General features: G+C 46.6%; 1 protein-coding gene across 1 annotated transcript; it reads left to right on the top strand.

The window, feature by feature from the left end:
* The first annotated feature begins 3,078 nt into the window (after positions 1 to 3,078).
* On the top strand, positions 3,079 to 3,838 carry LOC147083677 (histone H1-like). Its single transcript, XM_085980139.1, has one exon. It carries the CDS (start codon positions 3,079 to 3,081, stop codon positions 3,763 to 3,765), a length of 687 nt encoding a protein of 228 aa, XP_085836265.1. The 3' UTR covers positions 3,766 to 3,838.
* The last annotated feature ends 22,113 nt before the right edge of the window (positions 3,839 to 25,951 follow it).

Below are 25,951 nucleotides of genomic sequence, written 5' to 3'. Positions count from 1 at the left end.
CACTTGCAGGGCTACGGGGATAGAGCGGGGGAATGGGACTGACTGAATTGCTCTACAGAGAGTCAGCATGGACTCGATGGGCCGAACGGATTCCTTCTGTGCCGTTATGAATCTATGACTATGACTCTATGGAAACCGAGTTAGGGCCTGTGTAGTTAACAGAATGCCACAGAGCGCGGATCCTGATGTACCTGAAGGAGCGACTATGTATCTCCTAATCACCAGCACACGGTTCTGGAGAACTCAATGTATCGAAAGAAAATACCCGATTTTTGAAATGTGTTCTTTCACACTTCTCACCTGGTGCCCGCAATAGATGCACTTTGTGAACTAAAGCAGCAATGATTTGAAAGGGCAAGGTGGTTTACTTTCTATGTTAACTTACACTGTACACACACAGCCCGAGAATGGCCTCTCCCTTCCCCCACTCACTCCATGTTCCGGAAATATTTCCTGCTTCAATCTGTCTCGTAGAAACAGCCCCGAATGCCGCTGAACAGTCCCAGTGCGACGAGCTGCTGTGAGGAGGCTGCTGTTTGCTCCCTTACTCAGGCCCGTGATATCTCCGCTCCCTGATGTGTTCAGCGATCATTAGCCGAGCACAGAGGAAACGGTCCCCGCTGGCAGAGCTGGGGGAGGGGAGCTCGCAGGGCCCTTCCTGTCGCTTTAAACACTGTGCTGGAGAGGGGGAGGAGAAGGCAAGTGTTTATCACGCATGCTCAGACCTCTCTCCTGAGGCAAATTAAAAGAAGCAACAGCAACAAAAGCTTGAATTTATAAAGCACATTTAAATGAATAAATCGTCCCAATGACCTTGACAGGAGCGTTATCAAAGAAACATTGTCACCGAAACAGATAAGGAGATATTAGGAGCCCACTGTCCAGGGCCCCAAACACCCCTTCCAGGTGAAACAGCGATTTACTTGTACTTCTCGCAATCTAGTATACTGTATTCGCTGCTCACGATGCGGTCTCCTCTACATTGGGGAGACCAAACGCAGATTGGGTGACCGCTTTGCGGAACACCTCCGTTCAGTCCGTAAGGGTGACCCCGAGCTTCCGGTCGCCTGTCATTTCAATTCACCGCTCCATTCCCACTCGGACCTCACCGTCCTTGGCCTCTTGTACTGTTCCACGGAAGCTCAACGTAAACTCGAGGAACAACACCTCATCTTCCGATTAGGCACTCTGCAGCCTTCCAGTCTCAATATCGAGTTCAACAATTTCAGATCATAACCTCGGCCGCTATTTCATTTACACTTATATTTTTCCACTCCTTTCCTTTCCCCCCCCCCCTTTTCTTTTGTTTCTCTCTCACACCTGGCAGCTATCTTTTGCCCTGCTAGTACACTTTACACCTAATCACAGCCTATTACCATCTCGTCTAGCTTCTAATCTCTTTTACTTCTTTTGGTTCTTTTATTCTTTTGTCCGATCGCAGCCCTGCCTTCGATCTAGTTCCTTTTCTCTCCAGTTTTGAAGAAGGGTCAAACCCGAAACGTCAACTCAAATTTCTCTCCACGGATGTTGCCTGACTTGCTGAGTTTTTCCAGCATTTTCTGTTGTTATTTAGGAGCGGAGGAAGCGACTCTGTACACACGTCAGTTGCTGCCGGTGAGTGTGAGAGCGACGCGAATCCTGTCCCTTTGAGCGATTTGTTTCCCCATACTGTATGGAAGGATGGAGAGGAACAGGCTCTGTCAATCTCTGATACTGAACTGCTGGTGAGTGGGGAGTTTAATCCGTCTCTGCCTGTCTCCGCTGGGTGAGTAGGCGACTGATACCAGACAAGTTCCCGAGCCTGTGTGACTGTCACCCCCTGTGTCTGTCTCTGTGCCTTGTGTACAGGATCAATCCTCAGTCCCTCTATCCCCCAGCCCTGCCTGTTATATCTGGATCGATGCTGAACCTCTCCGTTTTCGCTCTATTGAAACCGAGTTCAAGGTATGTGTGGTGAACAGAATGCCTCACTATTTCTGTGAATAATACTATGATCTAAAAGCAGGCCAGGCTCGACACAGCCAAACTGTGACACGTTCCTGCCCCTAAATCTCGGTAACAGAGAGTGCGTGGACCGCCTGGCTCAGAGTACGAACATTAAGACTGATACAGTCTCTCTGCCTCTCTCTCTGGTTGCTGTCTCTGGGTGTTGAGAATGGAATGCACAGGACACCAGTTGCTCTGTTCTGTTCCTCAGTTTCGGAGAGAGACAGAGAGAGGCTAGAGGGGCGGTGAGATCATCATTTCTATTTTCATATAAATCAAACATATTTCTGCCTGCGAACAATATAACACCTTCAAACCAGATATGGGTGAACACAGCCAGAGCTGTGATTGGCTCCTGCCCCTGAATCTGGGGAACAGACACTGTGAGGAGCGCCGGCCTCAGAGTGTTTAACACTGACTGAGCTGGGAAACTGCAACTAACCCCGAGAATCGGCAGCACAGGCCGAGCGGAGAGGAAAACCTCTCCTGTGAACTGTAAATCTGGGAACAGATAGTGCTGTGAATGAGCAGAGTGAACATTGTGTCAGCGAGTGTGTTAAAGGGGCGGGTGGGTTAGACTAATGTCACTGTGTTTGTGTGTCCGCTCCCATCGCCGGATTTCAGAGACCCTCTTGTGTAAAATTTAAAGATTTCCCTGTCATAGGATCGCCCTGCTCCCCTGCTCAGCCCTGAAGTGGGAATTAAACGTGAAGCTTTAGTTGATTTCAAATTTCAGTCGACAAACAGCGAACATTTCCGCGATTGGGTGAGAGAGCGCGATCAGTGCAGCAATGAAACGGTTTTAAATCGAAATTGTTGTCTTGAATTCTGATGAAACTTTCTCGACAGCAAACATTCCAGTCTTCCAGAGAGAAAGAGGCCAGTCTGGGAATGTGGAGTGCTCGAGTTTAAGTGGAATCGGAGAGTTAATAAGGACAGAGAAACACAGAGGGGCTGGAGGGGCCGGGAGCTGACAGCAGGATGTCTCCGCCCCGTCCGCTCGCTGCCTATAAGTAGCTCTGTGCCGCCGCCTCTGGCCACATTTCTGACCCAGCTCTGACTGTCAGAGAGATTTTCTACAGAGTCCCGGACATGACTGAGACCGCAGCCGCCCAAACGGCTCCTCCTGCCGCCGCCGCTCAAACCAAGGCTCCCAGCAAGAAGAAGAAGGCGGCTCCCCGCTCCCAGCCTGCCGGTCCCACGTTGGGCGAACAGATCCTCAAGGTTGTGGCGAGTGGCAGCGATCGCAAGGGGATGTCCCTGGCGGCGATAAAGAAGGTTCTGGCTGCCAACGGCTTCGATGTGTTGAGGCAGCGTTCACTGATCAATTTAAGTATCAAGAGGAAAGTGGAAAACGGCTTCCTGGAGCAGACCAAGGGCACGGGCGCCGCGGGCTCCTTCAGGCTCGCTAAGAAGGAATCCCAGCGGAAAGAGGGAAAGAAGGTGAAGAAACCAGCAGCCAAGAAATCTGCAGCCAAGAAACCAGCAGCCAAGAAATCTCCAGCCAAGAAACCAGCAGCCAAGAAATCTCCAGCTAAGAAATCTCCAGCCAAGAAATCTGCAGCCAAGAAACCAGCAGCCAAGAAAACGATCACCATGAATGCAGCAACGTCAAAAAAGACAGCGAAAGCGGCGGCTGGGAAGAAGGCGGCGGCGAAGAAGCCCAAGAGCCCCAAGAAGGCCAGAGGCGGAATGGTGAAGGCGGCCAAGAAGGTGGAAAAACCCAAGGCCAAGCCCAAATCAGCAAAGCCTCAGAAAGCAGCGCCCAAAAGAAAATAAAAAGGACAACTTGTAAACATCTGAACCCAAAGGCTCTTCTCAGAGCCACCCACGTCTTTCCAAAAAGAGCTGATCACGGAATCAGATGATCCATGTCCCGGGGCCGGGCTCAGATTCCCGATTGTAATCATTTCAAATGAACCGCGGCTCCCTGGTGACTCGCTGACATTCGCTGCACCCACCCCTGCCCAAGTGTCTGCAATAAAACACAGAATGGGATGTCCGGGCCGGGCCTCACTAACTGGGGGGTGTTCGGCTCCAGTCTCAGGTTATGGTCATTTTCAGGGGTTCACAGGTTCAGGGAATCTCGAGCGGCAGAGCGGGGGTATAAAAGCCCCAGAGACCAGGTAAGGCCTCAGTGCGAGAATCGCGGGCTGAGCGGCTGTACAAAAGCCCCAGAGACCAGGTAAGGCCTCAGTGCGAGAATCGCGGGCTGAGCGGCTGTATAAAGGCCCCAGAGACCAGGTAAGGTCTCAGTGCGAGAATCGCGGGCTGAGCGGCTGTATAAAGGCCCCAGAGACCAGGTAAGGCCTCAGTGCGGGAATCGTGGGCTGAGCGGCTGTATAAAGGCCCCAGAGACCAGGTAAGGTCTCAGTGCGAGAATCGCGGGCTGAGCGGCTGTATAAAAGCCCCAGAGACCAGTTAGGCCTCAGTGTCAGAATCGTGGGCTGAGCGGCTGTATAAAGGCCCCAGAGACCAGGTAAGGTCTACAGTGCGAGAACCGCGGGCTGAGCGGCTGTATAAAGGCCCCAGAGACCAGGTAAGGTTTACCAATCTCCAGTCTGGGAACTCGGAGGGAAGGAGAGAGGTAAAAGGTAATCCATGTATGACGTCACCAGAAAGCGGGTAAGTGATTGGTTGGTAAGTATTTCTCCCTTTTTAAGCTTAAATCTCTTTGGTTTATAGTTTCTAAGGTGTGATATTCACCATCTAGAATCGGGGCACAGGGTATTTAAGAATAATATTAATACATTTAATTAATTACATAGAATGGGAGATCAGGTGATGTGTTGCTGCTGCAATATGTGAGAGCTGGTGGACACCATTGATGCTCACGGTGATCACATTTGCAGAAAGTGTTGGCTGCTGGAGGAATTCTGGCTCCGTGTTGAAGAGCTGGAGTCCGAGCTTCAAACACTGAGACACATCAGGGAGGGGGAGAGTTACCTGGACTCTGTGTATCACGAGGTATTCACACCAATTAGATTAATTAATTCAGATGTAGTCTGTGGCCAGGGTCAGGAAGGTGTGACCAGAAGTGAGGCAGGTGCGGGGATCCAGGATGTAGTGTTGGAGGAGCCGCAGCCCTTGCACTTGTCCAACAGGTTCGAGGCTCTTACTCCCTGTGAGGATGGGAACAGGGACTGCGGGGAGGATGAGCAACCTGGACACAGCACCATGGAGCGGGGGGCCATTCAAGTGGGGGGAGTTAAAAGAAATGTTGTAGTGGTAGGGGATAGTATCGTTAGGGGGATAGATAGAGTTCTTTGCAGCCGAGAGCGAGAGCCCCGACGGCTGTGTTGCCTGCCCGGTGCCAGGGTTAAGGACATCTCCTCTGGACTGGAGAGAAACTTGGAGTGGGAGGGGGAGGATCCAGTTGTCGTGGTCCATGTTGGTACCAACGACATAGATAGGACAAGGAAGGAGGTTCTGCTGAGGGAGTTTGAGCAGCTAGGGGCCAAATTAAAAAGCAGAACCACAAGGGTAATAATCTCTGGATTATTACCTGAGCCACGAGCGAATTTGGCTAGGACAAATAAAATTAGAGAGTTAAATGCGTGGCTCAAAGACTGGTGTGGGAGAAATGGGTTTTGCTTCCTGGGACACTGGCACCAGTACTGGGGCAGGAGGGAGCTGTTCCGTTGGGACGGGCTTCACTTGGCCAGTGCTGGGACTAGAGTCCTGGCGGATCATATAACTAGGGCTGCAGAGAGGGCTTTAAACTAATGTTGTAGGAAAAATAATTCCTCGGAAACTAGACTTTGAGTAAGAGAGACAACTTTAATAAATGACAGAGCTCTGGGAGAAGCGTCTGCAACCACACGGTCTGTGAGAGCACCTTCTCCTCGATTGTAGTACGTGCCGAGCTTATATAAAATTCCAAGAAGTTGGTTTTAGATCATTTACATTCATTCAATCAATTCGTTTATTAGCGCATATCGTTATTTTCCTCCAGTCAGGAGTTTACACACTTGTGTTGCCAATTCTGCCTCTTCAGTGATTGCGAAAGGTCTTCATTCCGTCTTGATCCGTCCGCGTCAACGGCGGAATGTGATTAGTTTGATAATAGGATACCAGTGAACCTTGTTAGTCCTCAGTGATTCAATTAGTCCCAGTCAGGACACGAGATGAACTTTGTTCCAGCCATGCGTAAGCGTGGTATGTCTCATTGTGCAGTGATTCAATTAGTCCCAGTCAGCGAATTTGTTGTTTGTGCCTTTTCCAGCAAAATCTTGTCCAGCAAAATTTTATTCTAACACTAACTAGTGGGGGGGAGGTTCCTGGAGAGCAAATAATAAAAATGACAACAGAGAAGGTCATAGACTTAGGTAGCAGTGGGGAAATAAAAAACCAGAGCATGTCAGGAAGGGGCAGAGGGTATGGTGTAAAAGGTAAAGTAATAAAAAGGGCAAAAGCAGGAACTAAGTGTCACAAAACATCTTTGAAAGTTCTCTATCTGAATGCACGTAGCATTCGTAACAAAATAGACGAGTTAATGGCACAAATAACTACATATGGGTATGATCTTGTGGCCATTACAGAAACATGGCTGCAGGGTGACAATGCCTGGGAATTAAACATACCAGGTTATTTAACGATCAGGAAGGACAGGCAGGAAGGAAGGGGAGGTGGGGTGGCTATGTTAATAAAGGAAGGAATCACTGTAATACAGAGAAATGATATTGGGTCAAAAGATCAGGATAATGAAACAGTTTGGGTGGAGGTAAGGAATAATAAGGGGAAAAAATCACTAGTGGGCGTAGTCTATAGGCCTCCGAACAGTGGCAACTCTGTTGGACGGAGTATCAATCAGGAAATAGTTGAGGCTTGTAATAAGGGAACATCTATAATTATGGGGGATTTTAACTATCATATTAATTGGACAAATCAAATTGGGCAGGGCTGCCTTGAGGATGAGTTCATTGAGTGTATTAGGGATGGGTTTCTTGAGCAGTATGTAACTGAACCGACAAAGGGGGCAAGCAACCTTTGATCTGGTCCCGTGTAACGAGACAGGATTAATTAAAAATATCCTAGTAAAGGATCCCATTGGAATGAGTGACCATAACATGGTTGAATTCCATATTCAATTAGAGGTTGAGAAGGTTGGATATCTAACAAGCGTGCTGAGCTTGAATAAAGGAGACTATGAAGGTATGAGAGCGGGTTTGAGTAGAGTGGATTGGGACAATAGATTAAAGGGTAAGATGATACATGATCAGTGGTGTACATTTAAGGAGTTATTTTACAACTTCCAAAAAATATATATTCCACTGAGAAGGAAAGGGTGTAAAAGAAAAGACAGCCATCCGTTGCTACGTAAAGAAATAAAGGATAGTATTCGACTAAAAACGAGGGCATATAAGGTAGCCAAATCAGTGGGATGATAGAGGATTGGGAAAACTTTAAAAGACAGCAAAAAATAACAAAAAGATTGATTAAGAAAGGGAAGATAGATTATGAAAGTAAATTAGCAAAAAATATAAAAACAGATAGTAAGAGTTTTTATAGTTATATCAAAGGAAAAAGGGTGGCTAAAGTAAATGTTGGTCCCTTAGAGGATGAGACTGGGAAATTAATGGTGGCAAATGTGGAGATGGCAAAAACACTGAATGAATATTTTATATCAGTCTTTACAGTAGAAGACACTAAGAATATCCCAACACTGCACAAACAGGGGGCTAAGGCGGGGGGGGGGAGGACCTAAACACGATCAAAATCTCTAAGGAAGTGGTACTGAGTAAAATAATGGGACTCAAGGTGGATAAATCACCTGGACCTGATGGCTTACATCCTAGGGTCTTGAGGGAAGTGGCAGTAGGGATTGTGGATGCATTGGTAATAATTTTCCAAAACTCCCTGGACTCGGCAAAGGTCCCGGCAGACTGGAAAACTGCTAATGTAACACCCTTATTTAAAAAGGGTAGTAGACAGAAGGCTGGAAACTATTGACCGGTTAGCCTAACATCTGTGGTAGGTAAAATTTTGGAGTCCATTATTAAGGAGACAGTAACAGGACATTTGGATAAACATAATTTAATAGGACAAAGTCAGCATGGTTTTATGAAGGGCAAGTCATGTTTGACAAATTTGCTGGAGTTCTTTGAGGAAGTAACATATAGGGTGGATAAAGGGGAACCAGTGGACGTAGTGTATTTAGACATCCAAAAGGCATTTGACAAGGTGCCGCACAAAAGATTATTGCTTAAGATAAAAAATCATGGGATTGGGGGTAATATTCTGGCATGGATAGAGGATTGGCTATCTAACAGAAGGCAGAGAGTTGGGATAAATGGTTCATTCTCAGACTGGCAATCAGTAACTAGTGGTGTTCCGCAGGGGTCAGTACTGGGTCCCCAACTCTTTACAATCTATGTTAACGATTTGGAGGAGGGGAGCGAGTGTAACATATCAAAGTTTGCAGATGATACTAAGATGGGAGGGAAAGTAGTGAGTGAGGAGGACATTAAAAACCTGCAAGGGGACATAGACAGGCTAAGTCAGTGGGCAGAGATTTGGCAGATGGAATACAATACTGGAAAGTGTGAGGTTATGCACTTTGGCAGGAAAAATCGTAGAGCAAGTTATTATCTTAATGGCAAGAAACTGAAAAGTACTGAAGTACAAAGGGATCTGGGGGTCCTGGTGCACGAAACTCAAAAGGTTAGTATGCAGGTACAGCAAGTGAATAAGAAGGCCAATGGAATGTTGGCTTTCATTGCTAGGGGGATAAAATATAAAAATAGGGAGGTATTGCTTCAGTTGTACAAGGTATTGGTGAGACCGCACCTGGAATACTGCATACAGTTTTGGTGTCCATACTTAAGGAAGGACATACTTGCTCTCGAGTCAGTACAAAGAAGGTTCACTCGGTTAATCCCGGGGATGAGGGGATGGACATATGAGGAGAGGTTGAGTAGATTGGGACTCTACCCATTGGAGTTCAGAAGAATGAGAGGCGATCCTATTGAAACATATAAGATTGTGAAGGGGTTGGATCGGATGGATGAGGGGAGGATGTTCCCGATGATGGGTGAAACTAGAACTAGGGGGCAGAGTCTTAGAATAAGGGGCTGCTCTTTCAAAACTGAGATGAGGAGGAACTACTTCACTCAGAGGGTGGTAGGTCCATGGAAAGCTGTAGAAGCTACATCATTACATAAATTTATAACAGAAATAGACAGTTTCCTAGAAGTAAAGGGAATTAAGGGTTATGGGGAGCGGGCTGGAATTTGGACATGAGTCTAGTTTCGGATCGGTCATGGCCCTGTGGGTAGCGGAGCAGGTCCAGGGGCCGTGTAGCCTGATCCTGCTCCTATTTCGTGTGTCTAATTCTGTGAGATTCAGGAGATGGTTCTGTGATAGTAGATTGACGGTTAGGATCAGAACAGCCATGATCTTATTGAATGGCGGAGCAGGTTCGAGGGGCCGATTGGCCTACTCCTGCTCCTATTTCTTATGTTCTTATGAGAGTCTCTGTGAGACGGTGACACTGGCGGAGATACCCCGCGTCACAACTCAAACCCCAACACATGAGATTCTCCAAATCACCTGGAATAAAGTGTTTGTAAACTGCTGAACCCGTCTGTGTGGGGAGGTGGAATAAGGTCAGAGATTGACATGGAAGGAGACGGGATGACTTGTGATGGAAGTGACTGTATATAGGCGGGAATATTACTGATAGTTAATTGTAACAGGACCTTATTTAAAAAGCTTCTGGTTTCAGGAAACCCTTGAATATAAAGTCCGAGTCTGTATGGGTTTGTGCGGAGCGCTGGGTTTCGGTTCTACTGTCGATAAACGGCTTGAAATTGGCGGTTGCAGAAAGCTGGAGGTGGAGCTGGAAGATCAGAGGCCGCTCTCTGCTCTGTCTGTCACTCTTGAAATTGTCTCCTCCCCTCCCGCTCTCTCTGTTCAATCTCTCACTCTGTATCCTCCGCTCCCCGCCTCTCTCACTCTGCGCTTTCTCAGTCAGGTCGGAGTCGGCTGTATATAAGAGCAGCCAGAAACCTTTCGTTTTTCATTCAGCAGAAATTTGACTGAAGAATCATCATGACTGGCCGCGGTAAAGGAGGCAAAGGACTGGGCAAAGGCGGAGCCAAGCGGCACCGTAAAGTGCTCCGTGACAACATCCAGGGCATCACCAAACCAGCCATCCGCCGCCTGGCTCGCCGTGGCGGTGTCAAGCGGATCTCGGGTCTGATCTACGAGGAGACCCGCGGGGTGCTGAAGGTTTTCCTGGAGAATGTGATCAGGGATGCGGTCACCTACACTGAGCACGCCAAGCGCAAGACGGTCACTGCCATGGATGTGGTGTACGCTCTGAAAAGGCAGGGCCGCACTCTCTATGGATTCGGCGGCTGAACAACTGGACTCTTTACCAAACACAACACAAAGGCTCTTCTAAGAGCCACCCAACGCCTCACAAAGAGAGCAGTGACCTTGCGACGGGAGCGGGGTTAGATTGTGGTCAGAAATAGATTGTAGCCAGAAATATTAGAAACGGATTGCGCTGCGTTGTGGATTTTGGAATTTTCGAATTTAGCTTTCGGTAGCACCAAGGTTCGAGAGAGGTTTATTTGCCCAGACGGCACATTCTCTCCTCAGTGAAAAGCCACATCACATCTATACATTTGTTCATTGTCTTGTACTGTAATGATTATAATTGTAATAATTAGCAGGCTGGTCGGGCCTTCGTTCTGTTATTCTGCGTTCACCGTCACACATTCCTTGCGCTGTTCTATGAACAGGTTTAATTTGTCAGCCTCTGAGCTGTAACCGGCGGCAATAAATCTCCATTCAGCAATCTAAAATGTGCCGAGTATCAGATCTCTCACTGCACAGTTCCCGAATGACAGATTATTGGCCAAGCCCATCTCACAGGCTCCACGGGGACAGAGAGAAGCGACTGATTTCTGATCCTCTCCCCTGAAAGCGGCGGCTAACCTCACAATGGGACGGGCGGAGGGAAATTCTGAATGGGCTGGAGAGGAGAGGTGAGAGGAATCGAGTGGAAGAGCGGGAGATTGGCGCGGGTCCCTTTCCCCGCTCCTGTCAGCATCAACAGCCCAGAGGGAGAAGGGCCCTAAAGCACCAAGCCCAGGAAGGTACATTTAAAACTTTCAATGATTCCGGCAATGATCCTTTCAATTTGTGCAGAATAAAATCGATTTGTGTCAAAACGGTTATTTCCTGCACTAAAATTGGCGGGCGTTTTGAAATGGGCGATTAATCCCAGCTCAGCCAATCGGGGTCTGAGAGTCCAGCGTTTCATTGACTGGTCAGAATTGGGATTAAAGTGTCTGGGCGCCGGTCTCCAGCCAATCAGTGCTTGGGGCGGTCCCTCAATGTGTATAACAAGGCGGACACACAGCAGATTCCGCATTAACAGTCCGTGTGTTCCAGATTGTGCTGAGATCGGTTCAGAAAATGGCCAGAACCAAGCAGACAGCGCGCAAATCGACCGGAGGCAAAGCTCCTCGCAAACAGCTGGCGATCAAAGCGCCAGGAAGAGCGCTCCAGCTACGGGCGGAGTAAAGAAGCCCCATCGCTACAGACCCGGCACTGTGGCTCTGAGGGAGATCCGCCGCTACCAGAAATCCACCGAGCTGCTGATCCGCAAACCGCCCTTAAGAACATAAGAACATAAGAAATAGGAGCAGGAGTAGGCCAATCGGCCCCTCGAGCCTGCTCTGCCATTAGTAAGATAATGGCTGATCTGATCCTAACCGCCAATCTACTATCACTGAACCATCTCCTGAATCGAACAGAATTAGACACACGAAATAGGAGCAAGATCAGGCTACATGGCCCCTGGGCCCGCTCCGCTACCCACGCGGCCATGACCGATCCGAACCTAGATTCATGTCCAAATTCCTGCCCATTCCCCATAACCCTTTATTCCCTTTACATCTAGGAAACTGTCTATTTCTGTTTTAAATTTATGTAATGATGTAGCTTCTACAGCTTTTTGGGGCAGCATATTCCATGGACCTACCACCCTCTGAGTGAAGTAGTTCCTCCTCATCTCAGTTTTGAAAGAGCAGCCCCTTATTCTAAGACTATGCCCCCTAGTTCTAGTTTCACCCATCATCGGGAACATCCTCCCCGCATCCACCCGATCCAACCCCTTCACAATCTTATATGTTTCAATAAGATCGCCTCTCATTCTTCTGAACTCCAATGAGTAGAGTCCCAATCTACTCAACCTCTCCTCATACGTCCATCCCCTCATCCCCGGGATTAACCGAGTGAACCTTCTTTGTACTGACTCGAGAGCAAGTATGTCTTTTCTTAAGTATGGACACCAAAACTGTATGCAGTATTCCAGGTGCGGTCTCACCAATACCTTGTACAAGTAAAGCAATACCTCCCTATTTTTATATACTATCCCCCTAGCAATGAAAGCCAACATTCCATTGGCCTTCTTAATCACTTGCTGCATCTGCATGCTAACCTTTTGAGTTTCGTGCACCAGGACCCCCAGATCCCTTTGTACTTCAGTGCTTTCCAGTCTCTTGCCATTAAGATAATAACTTGCTCTACGATTTTTCCTGCCAAAGTGCATAACATCACACTTTCCAGTATTGTATTCCATCTGCCAAATCTCTGCCCACTTACTTAGCCTGTCTATGTCCCCTTGCAGGTTTTTTATGTCCTCCTCAATCACTACTTTCCCTCCCATCTTAGTATCATCTGCAAACTTTGATATGTTACACTCGGTCCCCTCCTCCAAATCATTAATATAGATTGTAAAGAGTTGGGGACCCAGCACTGTCCCCTGTGGAACACCACTAGTTACTGATTGCCAGTCCGAGAATGAACTATTTATCCCAACTCTCTGCTTTCTGTTAGATAGCCAATCCTCTATCCATGCCAGAATATCACCCCCAATCCCGTGATTTTTTATCTTAAGCAATAATCTTTTGAGTGGCACCTTGTCAAATGCCTTTTGGCAGTCTAAATACACTACATCCACTGGTTCCCCTTTATCCACCCTATATGTTACTTCCTCAAAGAACTCCAGCAAATTTCTCAAACATGACTTCCCCTTCATAATACCATGCTGACTTTGTCCTATTAAATTATGATTATCCAAATGTCCTGTTACTTTCTCCTTAATAATGGACTCCAATATTTTACCTACCACAGATGTTAGGCTAACCGGTCTATAGTTTGCAGCCTTCTGTCTACTGCCCTTTTTAAATAAGTGCGTAACATTAGCAGTTTTCCAGTCTGCCGGGACCTTTGCTGATTCCAGGGAGTTTTGGAAAATTATTACCAATGCATCCACAATCCCTCCCGCCACTTCCCTCAAGACCCTAGGATGTGAGCCATCAGGTCCAGGTGATTTATCCGCCTTGAGTCTCATTATTTTACCGAGTACCACTTCCTTAGTGATTTTGATCTTGTTTAGCTCCTCCCCCCCCCCATAGCCCCCTGTTTGTCCAGTGTTGGGATATTCTTAGTGTCTTCTACTGTAAAGACTGATACAAAATATTCATTCAGTGTTTTTGCCATCTCCATATTTCCCACCATTAATTTCCCGGTCTCATCCTCTAAGGGACCAACATTTACTTTAGCCACCCTTTCTCTTTTTATATTACTATAAAAACTCTTACTATCTGTTTTTATATTTTTTGCTAATTTACTTTCATAATCTATCTTCCCTTTCTTAATCAATCTTTTGTTACTTTTTGCTGTCTTTTAAAGTTTTCCCAATCCTCTATCCTCCCACTAGATTTGGCTACCTTATATGCCCTTGTTTTTAGTCGAATACTATCCTTAATTTCTTTACTTAGCTACGGATGGCTGTCTTTTCTTTTACACCCTTTTCTTCTCAGTGGAATATATATTTTTTGGAAGTTGTAAAGTAACTCCTTAAATGTACACCACTGATCATGTATCATCTTACCCTTTAATCTATTTTCCCAATCCACTCTACTCAATTCCGCTCTCATACCTTCATAGTCTCTGTAAGAGCCATGAAAGTTTAAGAAAGAAAATACTTTAAAATATTGGTTAAATAGTATAATACAGTTAATTTACCTGACTGACTTATTGTATTGAGAAACCCCCTATTTTCTTGCTCCAGTAGTATAGTCTGAGATACCCCCTTCATTCTTGCTACAATGGTACAGTCCTTATGATTGTCACATGGTATGCAGCCATTTTACAGTTTAAACTCCACGAGGCCGGAGAAGGTAGAAGCTTTTGAGGGCTGGAGCAATACAGTTTTTGACCGTGTTCGTTTATACGTGTTTTGCTTTGTAATTCTGTTTGTAAGGTGTTATAGTAAACAGTTTAAAAGACAAAGCTACGTTTGGGAACGTTTTATTTTGACACGCGTCTACTCGTTGTTAAAAGCCTCAAAGCTCAGTGGCTGCATGTTTGGAAATTAAGAAGCGCCACTACATTAGTCAAAAACTTGCTCCCTAAGACGGAAAGGACAGAATTGTCGGCGAACGTATACATGAATGGTCACGGAGCCAGACGACAATATAAGAAAGCGAAGGTACAGTGACTGTTGCTTGCTTTGTTCATTCTATTGAGAAGCTAAATAAGAGCTGCGGGTAAAATGGCCGAGGCCTTATGGAGCCGTGAGGAGCTTCCCCCAGCCAGAAGGATTGTTGGCCAAAAGAGGGAAATAAAGCTCACCCCAAAGGCAATGGAAGAGAAGTTACATAGAAGCATAGGTGCAAGGAAGGCTAAATTAGCTCAGATAACTGAAAAAATGAAGATAATTGATTGTCTCATGGAAGATAATGCTAATATTAAGAAAGCTGAAGACATAATGCATTACAATTTCTCCAAGCTGCATGAAGAATTTAATGTACTCAATGAAGATGTATTAGCACTTCTGTCTGAAGAAGAGGGAAAAGCTGATCAGAACAACTGGTTTGATCTTAAATCATCCAGCATTAAGGACTATGCCAAGGCCACAGAACAGTGGATGTTAAGGATTCGTCAAGGTGCTGATACAGCAGAGAAAGATAAAGTTGATGATGAAGTCGGACCAGATGATAGCATTTCAGAGACTTCAGCCAGACTGAGCAAAAATAGAAAAGAAGGTAGCTCTGTTTCTGGACACAGGTCAGTCGCTTCTACCACAAGCTTGTTGCGACGCAAGAGAGAGGAGGTTGAACGGGCAACGTTGATGGCGCACGCAGCATCTTTAGTGGAGAAGCAAGCCCTTGAATGGGAAGACTCACAGAATCACAGAAACCCCACAGTGCAGATAGAGGCCATTTCGGCCCATCGAGCCTGCACCGACACATATCCCACCCGATCCCCGTAACCCCACGTATTTAATCCCCCCTAACACTAAGGGTCAATTTATCATAGCCAATCAACCTAACCCACACATCTTTGGACTGTGGGAGGAAACCGGAGCACCCGGAGGAAACCCACGCAAACACAGGGAGAATGTGCAAACTCCACACAGACAGTCGCCCGAGGCCAGATTCGAACCCGGGTCCCTGGCGCTGTGAGTCAACAGTGCGACCAACTGCAGGCCCAACAGGCCCAAGTGCAGGCAAAGAAAGAACAGCTGGAGATAAAAACAGCTATTGCGGTCTCAGATGCCAAGTTGGGTGTGTATGAAGATTATGAAGGCTCACAGGATGGCGTGAGCGAATACTGCCAGTCAATGTTGTCATATAGAGTTGGATCCAGGGCACCTTCAAGAGTTAAAAGAGAGTCCGAAGGCCATCTCCTGGCATTACAGCGTGGAAGAGTGGCCTCTCCACTAACAGGAGCATGTGATGCTACCCCAGACATCAGACGGTCTAGACTAGACCCTGCTGATGACCACCAGAGGCCTGAAGACTCAGAGAGAAGCCTATACCGAGTGATGCAACGTCAGAACGAAATTACAGAGATGCTTGTAAAGCAACAGAATCTGTTTCGACTCCCTCAAAGAGACATACCAGTGTTCCAAGGCGACCCACTCAAGTATAAGCCCTTCATCAGATCCTTCGAACAAGCCATTGACTCCAAAACAGAGAGCAGCAGTGATAAGTTGTACTACCTGGGACAGTACACCAGTGGTAAACCACAAGACCTGGTCAGAAGCTGTGAACACATGAGACCGGACCGGGGATACATAGAAGCCAGGAAGTTGCTGCAGGAGCACTATGGTAATGAGCTGAAGATAGCCACTGCATATATTGAAAAGGCTACCAAGTGGCCACAGATCAGATCGGAGGACGGAGAGGCATTGAACGCATATGTTCTTTTTCTCATAGGATGTCGCAACACCATGGAGGATGTTGAATTCATGGAAGAGATGGACAATCCTACGACTATGAGAATCATCATCTCTAAGCTTCCTTACAGGATGAGAGAACAATGGAGAAGAACAGCCTTTGAGATAATGGAGAGACGGAAAAGTAGAGCCAGGTTTGCAGACTTAGTGAATTTCATAGACAAACAGGCTAAAATTGCTAGGGACCCATTGTTTGGAAACATCCAGGATGTCAGCCCGACTACTGATGGAAGAGTGAAAGCCAAGCCTGCTGAATCAAAGACTCTCAGGAAAGGTGGTGCCAGGGGAAGCAGCTTTGCAACTATCGTCACTCAGGCTGGGGAAGAAAGGTCTCAGAACTCATCTCCCAAAAAGAGCAGCACAGTGACGCCTGCTAATGCCTTTCAGATGCCATGTTTATTCTGCCAAAAGAATCATACATTGGATTTCTGCAGTGACATCAAAGCACAGACACATAAGGACAGAATCGAATTCCTGAAGTACAATGGCCTATGTTTTGGATGTCTCTCTCAGGGGCACCTGAGTAGAAACTGTAAGCAAAGAACAACATGCAGAGAGTGCACTCGGAAACATCCCAGTCTGCTGCATACCCACAAAGAAGAACAAGTCTCTAAGAAGAGTGAAGAAAACAATACCGATGAGAAGGTTGTTTCAAGTGCTCTGGTGTCGCTAGAACCAGAGACTTGTGGATTCACTGGGGCCAGTGACAGTGATTGTATTCTTGCCATCGTACCAGTAAAGATCAAGTCTAAGAGGAGTGAGAAGTTTGTGGAGACTTACGCCTTCATGGATCCAGGCAGTTCAGCAACGTTCTGCACAGAATCACTCATGCGACAGCTGAACGTTAGAGGCAGAAGAACAGAAATCCTATTACGCACCATGGGTCATGAGAAGTCAATGCAAAGTTATATCCTGTCAGACTTAGAAGTGTGTGGACTTGAAGAGAAGGACTTCATAGACCTGCCTAATGTTTTCACACAGAGGGAGATTCCTGTTAAAATAGGAAACTTAGCCCTGCAGAAGGATGTGGAGAGATGGCCTTACCTGGAAAAGGTGCGTCTCCCATATATTGAAGCAGAAATTGGCCTGTTAATTGGAACCAATGCCTACAAAACTATGGAACCATGGCAGGTGAAAAACAGCAAGGATGACAGACCCTACGCAGTCAGGACAGCCCTTGGATGGGTAGTCAATGGACCGGTAAGGAGAGATGATGGCAACAAGTCGAACAAGGAGCAACGACAAAATGTAACAGTTAATTGTATCTCTATTGCAAGCATCGAAGAGCTGTTGATACAACAGTTCAACGCAGACTTTTCAGAACGCAGCTGTGAGGAAAAGACAGAGATGTCACAAGAAGACCATCAGTTCATGGATTTGATGACAAGGTCTACACAGTTCATTGATGGCCACTATCACATTGGTTTGCCACTGAGAAGACAGACCGTGAAGATGCCGAACAATCGCTGCATAGCAGAGCAATGCGCCATCAGTCAAAAGAGAAAGCTGAACAAGAACCCCGACTTTCACGAAGACTACAAAGGCTTCATGAGAAACATCATAGCGAAAGGCTATGCTGTAAAAGTGCCCGAGGAACAGTTGAACAGAGACGATGGAAGGATCTGGTACATTCCTCATCACGGTGTGTATCACCCAAAGAAGAAAAAGATCCGTGTAGTGTTTGACTGCGCCGCCTCATTCAGAGGAACTTCACTGAATGACCAGCTGCTTCAAGGTCCTGATCTTACTAATACCCTCATTGGCGTCTTGACTAGATTTAGACAAGAGCTCGTTGCCATGATGGCAGACATAGAATCAATGTTCTACCAAGTCAGAATCCCTGATGAAGATGCTGATCTTCTGCGTTTCCTTTGGTGGCCAGATGGCGACATTAGTCAAGCGATGGTGGAATGTAGAATGGCTGTACACTTGTTCGGAGCCGCATCATCTCCCAGCTGTGCAAGCTACGCTCTCAGAAAAACTGCAGAAGATGGCGAAGGCAAAGCACCATCAGAGGCTGTGGAGACAATCTTCAGAAACTTTTATGTCGGTGGCTGTCTGAAGTCCGTGTCAACAGAAGACGATGCCATCGCACTGTCAAGAGACCTTAGGACTCTGTGTTTGAATGGAGGATTTCTTCTGACTAAGTGGATAAGCAACAGCAGAGCAGTTCTAGCTTCTATCCCAGAAAAGGAAAGAGCCACTGAAGTCAAAGATCTGGACCTGAGCCACGATGTCCTTCCTATTGAGAGAGCTCTTGGTGTACAATGGTGCATTGAGTCAGACACATTCAACTTCAGAATAATGGTGAACGAAAGACCATCCACAAGACGAGGGATTCTCTCCGTGGTCAGTTCCATCTACGACCCTCTTGGATTCCTGGCACCACTCATTCTGCCGGTGAAGCTGATCCGATGAGAGCTGTGTAGAGACAAGAGAGGATGGGATGAAAATATCCCAGAAAGTCAAGCTCAGAGATGGCTCAGATGGTTGACAGATTTGCAACAACTTTCTAGCTTCAACGTCAGTAGATGCATCAAGCCTGTGAGTTTTGGAGTTACAAAGACGGCTCAACTACATCATTTCTCGGATGCCAGTGAGGATGGCTATGGCACGGCTACTTACCTCTTGCTGACAAATCAACAGGGCCAGAAACATTGTGCCTTCCTCATGGGGAAATCCAGGGTGGCTCCGCTGAAGCAGGTCACCATCCCGAGACTGGAATTGACGGCAACGGTTGTTGCAGTTAAAGTTGACCAGGTGATGCGGAAAGAGTTACAGCTCCCATTAGAAGAATCTGTCTTCTGGACGGATAGCACGACGGTGCTGAAGTATATAGAGAACGAGAGGATACGCTTCAAGACCTTCGTAGCAAACAGAATCTCATCCATTAGAGAAGCTACACAACCATCTCAATGGAGGTATGTAAACACCTCATTAAACCCAGCAGATCAAGCCTCACGGGGATTGAAGGCTGAAAACTTCATGAGGAGTGAAACTTGGATACAAGGCCCAAGTTATCTGCTGGAAACAGAGAGATCATGGCCAGAAAGACCAGATATGCCAAGTCAGATTGCTGAAGACGACGTCGAAGTCAAGAGATCAGTCACAGTAAATCTCATAACTACGAAAGAGAACTTTGACACAGTGAACAAGCTTGTTAACCATTTCTCAGGATGGCACCAGTTGAGGAAAGCAGTTGCATGGTTTCTAAGGTTGAAAGAGTTGCTGCTACACCTGAGCGGTAAGAGAAAAGAGTACCGAGCCACTATCAGTCAGTCTGAAAGTAATCCTGATAAGCAGAGAATGCTTCTACAGCAGTATATGCATCAGCACAAGACCACATTGGGTAAGAATTCATTGACCATGGAGGATTTGGCCAAGGCTGAGATGGAGATAGTTTGCTTCAGTCAAAGACAAAGATGCCCAGAAGAAATCGAAGCTTTACAGCGAAATACTCCAATCAAGAAAGGTAGTCATATCTACAAGCTGGACCCTACACTGCAAGATGGAGTACTGAGGGTGGGAGGAAGACTAAACAAATCGGCTATGCCAGAGGAGGCCAAGCATCCTGCTATCCTTTCTAAGGACCTCCGGGTTGCTACTCTCATTCTTTAGCATATACACTAGAGTATTGGACACAGTGGGAGGAATCACGTGCTTGCGAAGCTAAGACAAAGATACTGGATTCCAGGAGCTAATTCTGTAATAAGAAAAATACTCTCCGAATGCATTGTTTGCAGACTGCTACATGCTAGAGCTGGGGAGCAGAAAATGGCAGACCTGCCTGAAGACCGTTTGTTACCAGACAAGCCCCCATTTACAAACGTAGGGGTGGACTATTTCGGGCCTTTTGAGGTAAAGCGAGGACGGAGCCTTGTCAAGAGATATGGTGTGCTTTTCACTTGTTTGATCATCAGAGCAGTTCATATTGAGGTGGCACACACGCTTGACACTGATTCTTGTATTAACGCCTTGCGGCGCTTTGTCTGTAGAAGAGGACAGGTGTCCATTATGCGTTCTGATAATGGCACTAATTTTGTCGGAGCGGAGAGAGAACTACGGGAAGCTATTGAAGGTTGGAATCAGCTTAAAATACAGGAAGCCATGATGCAAACAGGAATTAAGTGGATCTTCAATCCTCCGGCTGCATCCCACCATGGAGGTGTCTGGGAAAGACAGATACGCACCGTAAGAAAACTACTCAGTTCTGTACTGAAGCAGCAAGTGCTTGACGACGAGGGACTCCAAACTGTTCTGTGTGAGGTCGAAGCCACCATTAATGACCGACCGATAACTAAGACATCAGATGATCCCAATGACCTCGAAGCCCTGACTCTGAACCACCTGTTGTTGTTGAAAACACAGCCAGTCATGCCCCCGGGAGTCTTCAAAAAGGAAGATCTGTATGCCCGTCGGAAGTGGAGGCAAGTTCAGTATATGTCAGACCTTTTCTGGACCAGATGGACAAGAGAATACTTACCTCTGCTACAGGAGCGTCAAAAATGGTCCAAAATAAAGAGGAACTTCATTGTCGGAGACATCGTCTTAATCGTGGATGATTCAGCCCCTAGAAATTCTTGGTTGATGGGAAAAATAATTAAGACCATGCCAGACTCCAGAGGCGTTGTTCGTCGCGTTTGTTTACAAACCAAGACCAGTACCCTGGAAAGACCGATCACAAAGCTCTGCCTGCTACAAGAAGCAGCGTGAAAAGTTCCTGAATGAAAAAAGTGGACATTTATATTGTAAATATGTTGAACTCATTAGTTTATGACTCTTAAGAATGTTTGAGTAATTGATATGCTCCATGTGCCTAGTCAATTAGGGGCCGGAATGTAAGAGCCATGAAAGTTTAAGAAAGAAAATATTTAAAATATTGGTTAAATAGTATAATACAGTTAATTTACCTGACTGACTTATTGTATTGAGAAACCCCCTATTTTCTTGCTCCAGTAGTATAGTCTGAGATACCCCCTTCATTCTTGCTACAATGGTACAGTCCTTAAGATTGTCACATGGTATGCAGCCATTTTACAGTTTAAACTCCACGAGGCCGGAGAAGGTAGAAGCTTTTGAGGGCTGGAGCAATACAGTTTTTGACCGTGTTCGTTTATACGTATTTTGCTTTGTAATTCTGTTTGTAAGGTGTTATAGTAAACAGTTTAAAAGACAAAGCTACGTTTGGGAACGTTTTATTTTGACACGCGTCTACTCGTTGTTAAAAGCCTCAAAGCTCAGTGGCTGCATGTTTGGAAATTAAGAATATATTTTTTTTGGAAGTTGTAAAATAACTCCTTAAATGTACACCACTGATCATGTATCATCTTACCCTTTAATCTATTTTCCCAATCCACTCTACTCAATTTCGCTCTCATACCTTCTTAGTCTCCTTTATTCAAGCTTAGCACGCTTGTTTGAGATCCAACCTTCTCACCTTCTAATTGAATATGGAATTCAACCATGTTATGGTCACTCATTCCAAGCGGATCCTTTACTAGGACATAATTAATTAATCCTGTCTCGTTACACAGGACCAGATCTAAGGTTGCTTGCCCCCTTGTCGGTTCAGTTACATACTGCTCAAGAAACCCATCCCTAATACACTCAATGAACTCATCCTCAAGGCAGCCCTGCCCAATTTGATTTGTCCAATTAATATGATAGTTAAAAACCCCCATAATTATAGATGTTCCCTTATTACAAGCCTCAACTTCCAGCGCCTGGTGCAGGAGATCGCTCAGGACTTCAAGACCGACCTGCGTTTCCAGAGCTCGGCCGTCATGGCCCTGCAGGAGGCCAGCGAGGCTTACCTGGTGGGGCTCTTTGAGGACACCAACCTGTGCGCCATCCACGCCAAGCGAGTCACCATCATGCCCAAAGATATCCAGCTGGCTCGCTGCATCCGCGGGGAGCGCGCCTAAACTCACTCTGCCCAGCTGCAGACTTTAGCACCAGATACAACAACGGCTCTTTTAAGAGCCACCAAATCAGCAAAGGAAAGAGCTGCGATCGGCACAAGGCAAATTGGTCTGTGCACACACTGTGCAGGTCTTGTGTTAATGTAACTGGGGATTTATAGTGGGGGCAGTGAATATCTGAAGGTGCGTTTACGATCTAGGTTGAAATGTGATTGAGCTGCCCAATAGACTGAATGAACTCGCCCAGTGTGAGTCGGAAACTATGTCATTTCTGATAGTAAATTGATCCAACTTCACATACTGGGATAGAGCCGAGAACGAGGTGCCTGAAGTCTGACTCTCACCTTTAAAGCCAGCTCTTAATGCGGGGACAGGCGGGAACTTTAGTTACTATTGGAAATATTTTAAATTAACCAGAGCTCCAATTCTGGTTCAATTCTGCCAATTAAAAGGGGACATGTTTGTATGGTTCCGGATGTTTATATTTCTCCCTATGGAATTATTGTCCCAATAACAAACGGTAAGCCCATTCACCGCTCACTCACTTTCTACTCGGTTCTAAACATCCGTTCATATTCGGCTCTCCCAATAACATGTTCATTGAGTGCCGGTGTCACGTTCGGGTTCCGTGTGTTTTGTTTTACTCTGAAGCCAGACCTTCTCTACATTGAATCACCGATCTGAATATTCGCTCACAGCAAGCCCGCTAGTGTTTGTAGATCTAGATTTCTACATGCTCGACAGTGTCCTGTTTATAGCCGAAAATGTTTGAACAGTAACCAGCTCTTTCACAGATAAAGTGGGTGGCTCTGAAAAGAGCCTTTGGGTTATTAGATTGAATCTTGTCCGCTTTACTTGCTTTTGGAGCTGGCAGTGCTGGTTTTCTTGGGCAGCAGCACGGCCTGGATATTAATCAGCACCCCGCCCTGAGCGATGGTCACCTTTCCCAGCAGCTTGTTGAGCTCCTCTCATTGCGGATGGCCAGCTGCAGGTGTCTGGGGATGATGCCCGCATCTTGTTGTCGCGGGCCGCGTTGCCGGCCAGCTCCAGGATTTCAGCGGTCAGATACTCGAGCACAGCAGCCATGTAGACCGGGGCTCCGGCACCCACACGCTCAGCGTAGTTGCCCTTTCGCAGGAGCCTGCGAACACGGCCCACAGGGAACTGTAGTCCGGCCCGGGATGAGCGAGACTTGGCCTTGGCCCGAGCTTTACCGCCGGTTTTTCCTCTTCCAGAAATTTCCACAATTGACTCCTTGAAAGAAAGAATGAAAATCTCCTCCCATATCTGCCCTTCTTATGCCTTCTGGAGGAATGCAGAGAGCGTACTTGTGATTGGTCGCTCTGTGGTGAATTTCATTGGTGCTTCCCGGTGACCAATCACAGTCTGCTTTTCCCGCCAATCAAAACAGGGCGGAAATAACTGCCTCAATAGTCAGACGCCAACGATTTTATAATTTCAAAAAGCCCGCCAATACTTTCCTCAATAAATTTACTCATAGCCAAGGATTTCCAAATAATTCCTTGTGTCTTATTCCATCTCATCTGTGCAAATTCCAGGCTGTTACAATCAGGATTAATTCCGTGTTCAATATCGAAACTTCACGGGCGGGATTAAATCCCCATTCATTCTGTAACGGAACACATTCCTGCTCAATCTTTGTGAAAGTGAGGATTCAGATTATCGATCGATCCTTTGCACGGGCGCTGCTGCAAGAGTGAAACTAGATCTGGGTGTCCTGCTGTGAGAAGAGAAGATGGACAGAGTGATCAAACTGACCCCGTTCTGGTCTCTAAGAACCCCCATTCAGGGTTGTTACAATGCAGGAATTCTCGGGTTAATAAAATGATTGACCACAACTGGCATTGAAAAAATGAAAATGTTTTTATAGAGATTGAGGTGAATGAAATCAGAGTCTCCTCTCGAAAACAAGCTTTTAATTCGTCGGAAGGCGCTGCAAGTGAACGGGTCTGAGAGTAAAGGGAAAGAGCGATCAGGGACCGTGTTTGTAGTTTACTGGACGGGAAATACAACAGCGACACTAAGGTCGATCCGGTCAGCGAAACTGCTTATCTGAAAAGACAAAACTAAATCTACAGCTGGAACTTTAAACGTTCTCAAACACTCTTGTTACGGAAATAATTACAGCAAATTGAGCCTAAAGGGAGATGTGTTTGTGTAGCTCTTTCAGAGAGGTTGTGGGTGGCTCTTAAAAGAGCCGTTGTTTTGGGTTTGTTCTTTCAGGACAGCGTGCAGTTTTACTTGGAGCTGGTGTATTTGGTCACCGCCTTTGTGCCTTCCGACACGGCGTGCTTGGCCAGCTCCCCGGGCAGCAGCAGGCGCACGGCGGTCTGGATCTCCCGGGAGCTGATGGTGCGCCGCTTGTTGTAATGGGCCAGGCGGGAAGCCTCACCCGCGATGCGCTCGAAAATATCGTTCACAAACGAGTTCATGATGCCCATGGCCTTTGAGGAGATGCCGGTGTCGGGGTGAACCTGCTTCATCACTTTGTAGATGTAGATGGAGTAACTCTCCTTCCTCGACTTTCTGCGCTTCTTGCCGCCCTTCGCTGCCGGTTTAGTAACTGTTTTCTTGGCGCCCTTCTTGGCAACTGTTTTCTTTTCATCAACCATTCTCAAACTCGAATTCAGGAACAAAATGACACAAACCCGCTCCGCGCTCGGAATAAATAGGCAGCCCCCACAGTCTTATGCTAATGAGGGATGGGTGAAGGCAATGGTTGTGATTGGCTGGTGAAGAGTGATGTGATATTCCATTGTTCTGCATCGCTCTGATTGGCTTCTTTATGTATCCAATCAGATTGAGCTTTTGTCACCAGCACGCCCCCTGCAGTCAGAAAGGTCATTGCAAGAGCATCTGTCCATTCACCATTTCCCAGACCATTATCCAGGGTCCCAAGCACTTCTTCCGGACGAGGGCAGAGGGTGATGGTCGAAGGTTGTTTTTGTGACTGGAAACCTGTGGCCAGTGGGGTACCACAGGGATCGGTGCTGGGTCCCTTGCTGTTTGTGGTCTACATTAATGACTTGGATATGAATGTAAAGGGTATGATCAGTAAATTCGCGGATGATACTAAAATTGGTAGGGTGGTAAATAGCGAGGAGGGTAGCCTCAGTCTGCAGAACGATATAGATGGGTTGGTCAGATGGGCGGAACAGTGGCAAATGGAATTTAACCCGGAAAAGTGCGAGGTGATGCACTTTGGGGGGTCTAACAAGGCAAGGGAATACACAATGAAGGGAAAGACCCTAGGCAAGACGGAGGGTCAGAGGGATCTGGGTGTGCAGGTACACAGATCCCTGAAGGCGGCGGAACAGGTGGATAAGGTGGTAAAAAAGGCATATGGGATACTTGCCTTCATTAGCCGAGGCATTGAATATAAGAGCAAGGAGGTTATGATGGAGCTGTATAAAACACTGGTTAGGCCACAGCTGGAATACTGTGTGCAGTTCTGGTCGCCACACTACAGGAAAGATGTGATCGCGTTAGAGAGGGTGCAGAGGAGGTTCACCAGGATGTTACCAGGGCTGGAGCGCTTCAGCTATGAAGAGAGACTGGGCAGATTGGGTTTGTTTTCCTTGGAGCAGAGGAGGCTGAGGGGGGACATGATTGAGGTGTACAAAATTGTGAGGGGCATAGATAGGATGGATGCTGAGGAGCTTTTCCCCTTAGTAGAGGGGTCAATAACTAGGGGGCATAGATTCAAGGTAAAGGGCGGGAGGTTTAGAGGGGATTTGAGAAAGAACTTTTTCACCCA

The sequence above is a fragment of the Somniosus microcephalus genome, unplaced genomic scaffold (assembly GCF_052327205.1).
Source record: "Somniosus microcephalus isolate GS21.2 unplaced genomic scaffold, FLI_Smic_1.0 scaffold46, whole genome shotgun sequence".
Taxonomy (NCBI): domain Eukaryota; kingdom Metazoa; phylum Chordata; class Chondrichthyes; order Squaliformes; family Somniosidae; genus Somniosus; species Somniosus microcephalus.
This window is presented reverse-complemented; position numbering and strand designations above follow the sequence as displayed.

Bases quoted from the DNA above. Each gene is read 5' to 3' on its own strand.
- LOC147083677 (XM_085980139.1), top strand. From the start codon at position 3,079: ATGACTGAGACCGCAGCCGCCCAAACGGCTCCTCCTGCCGCCGCCGCT.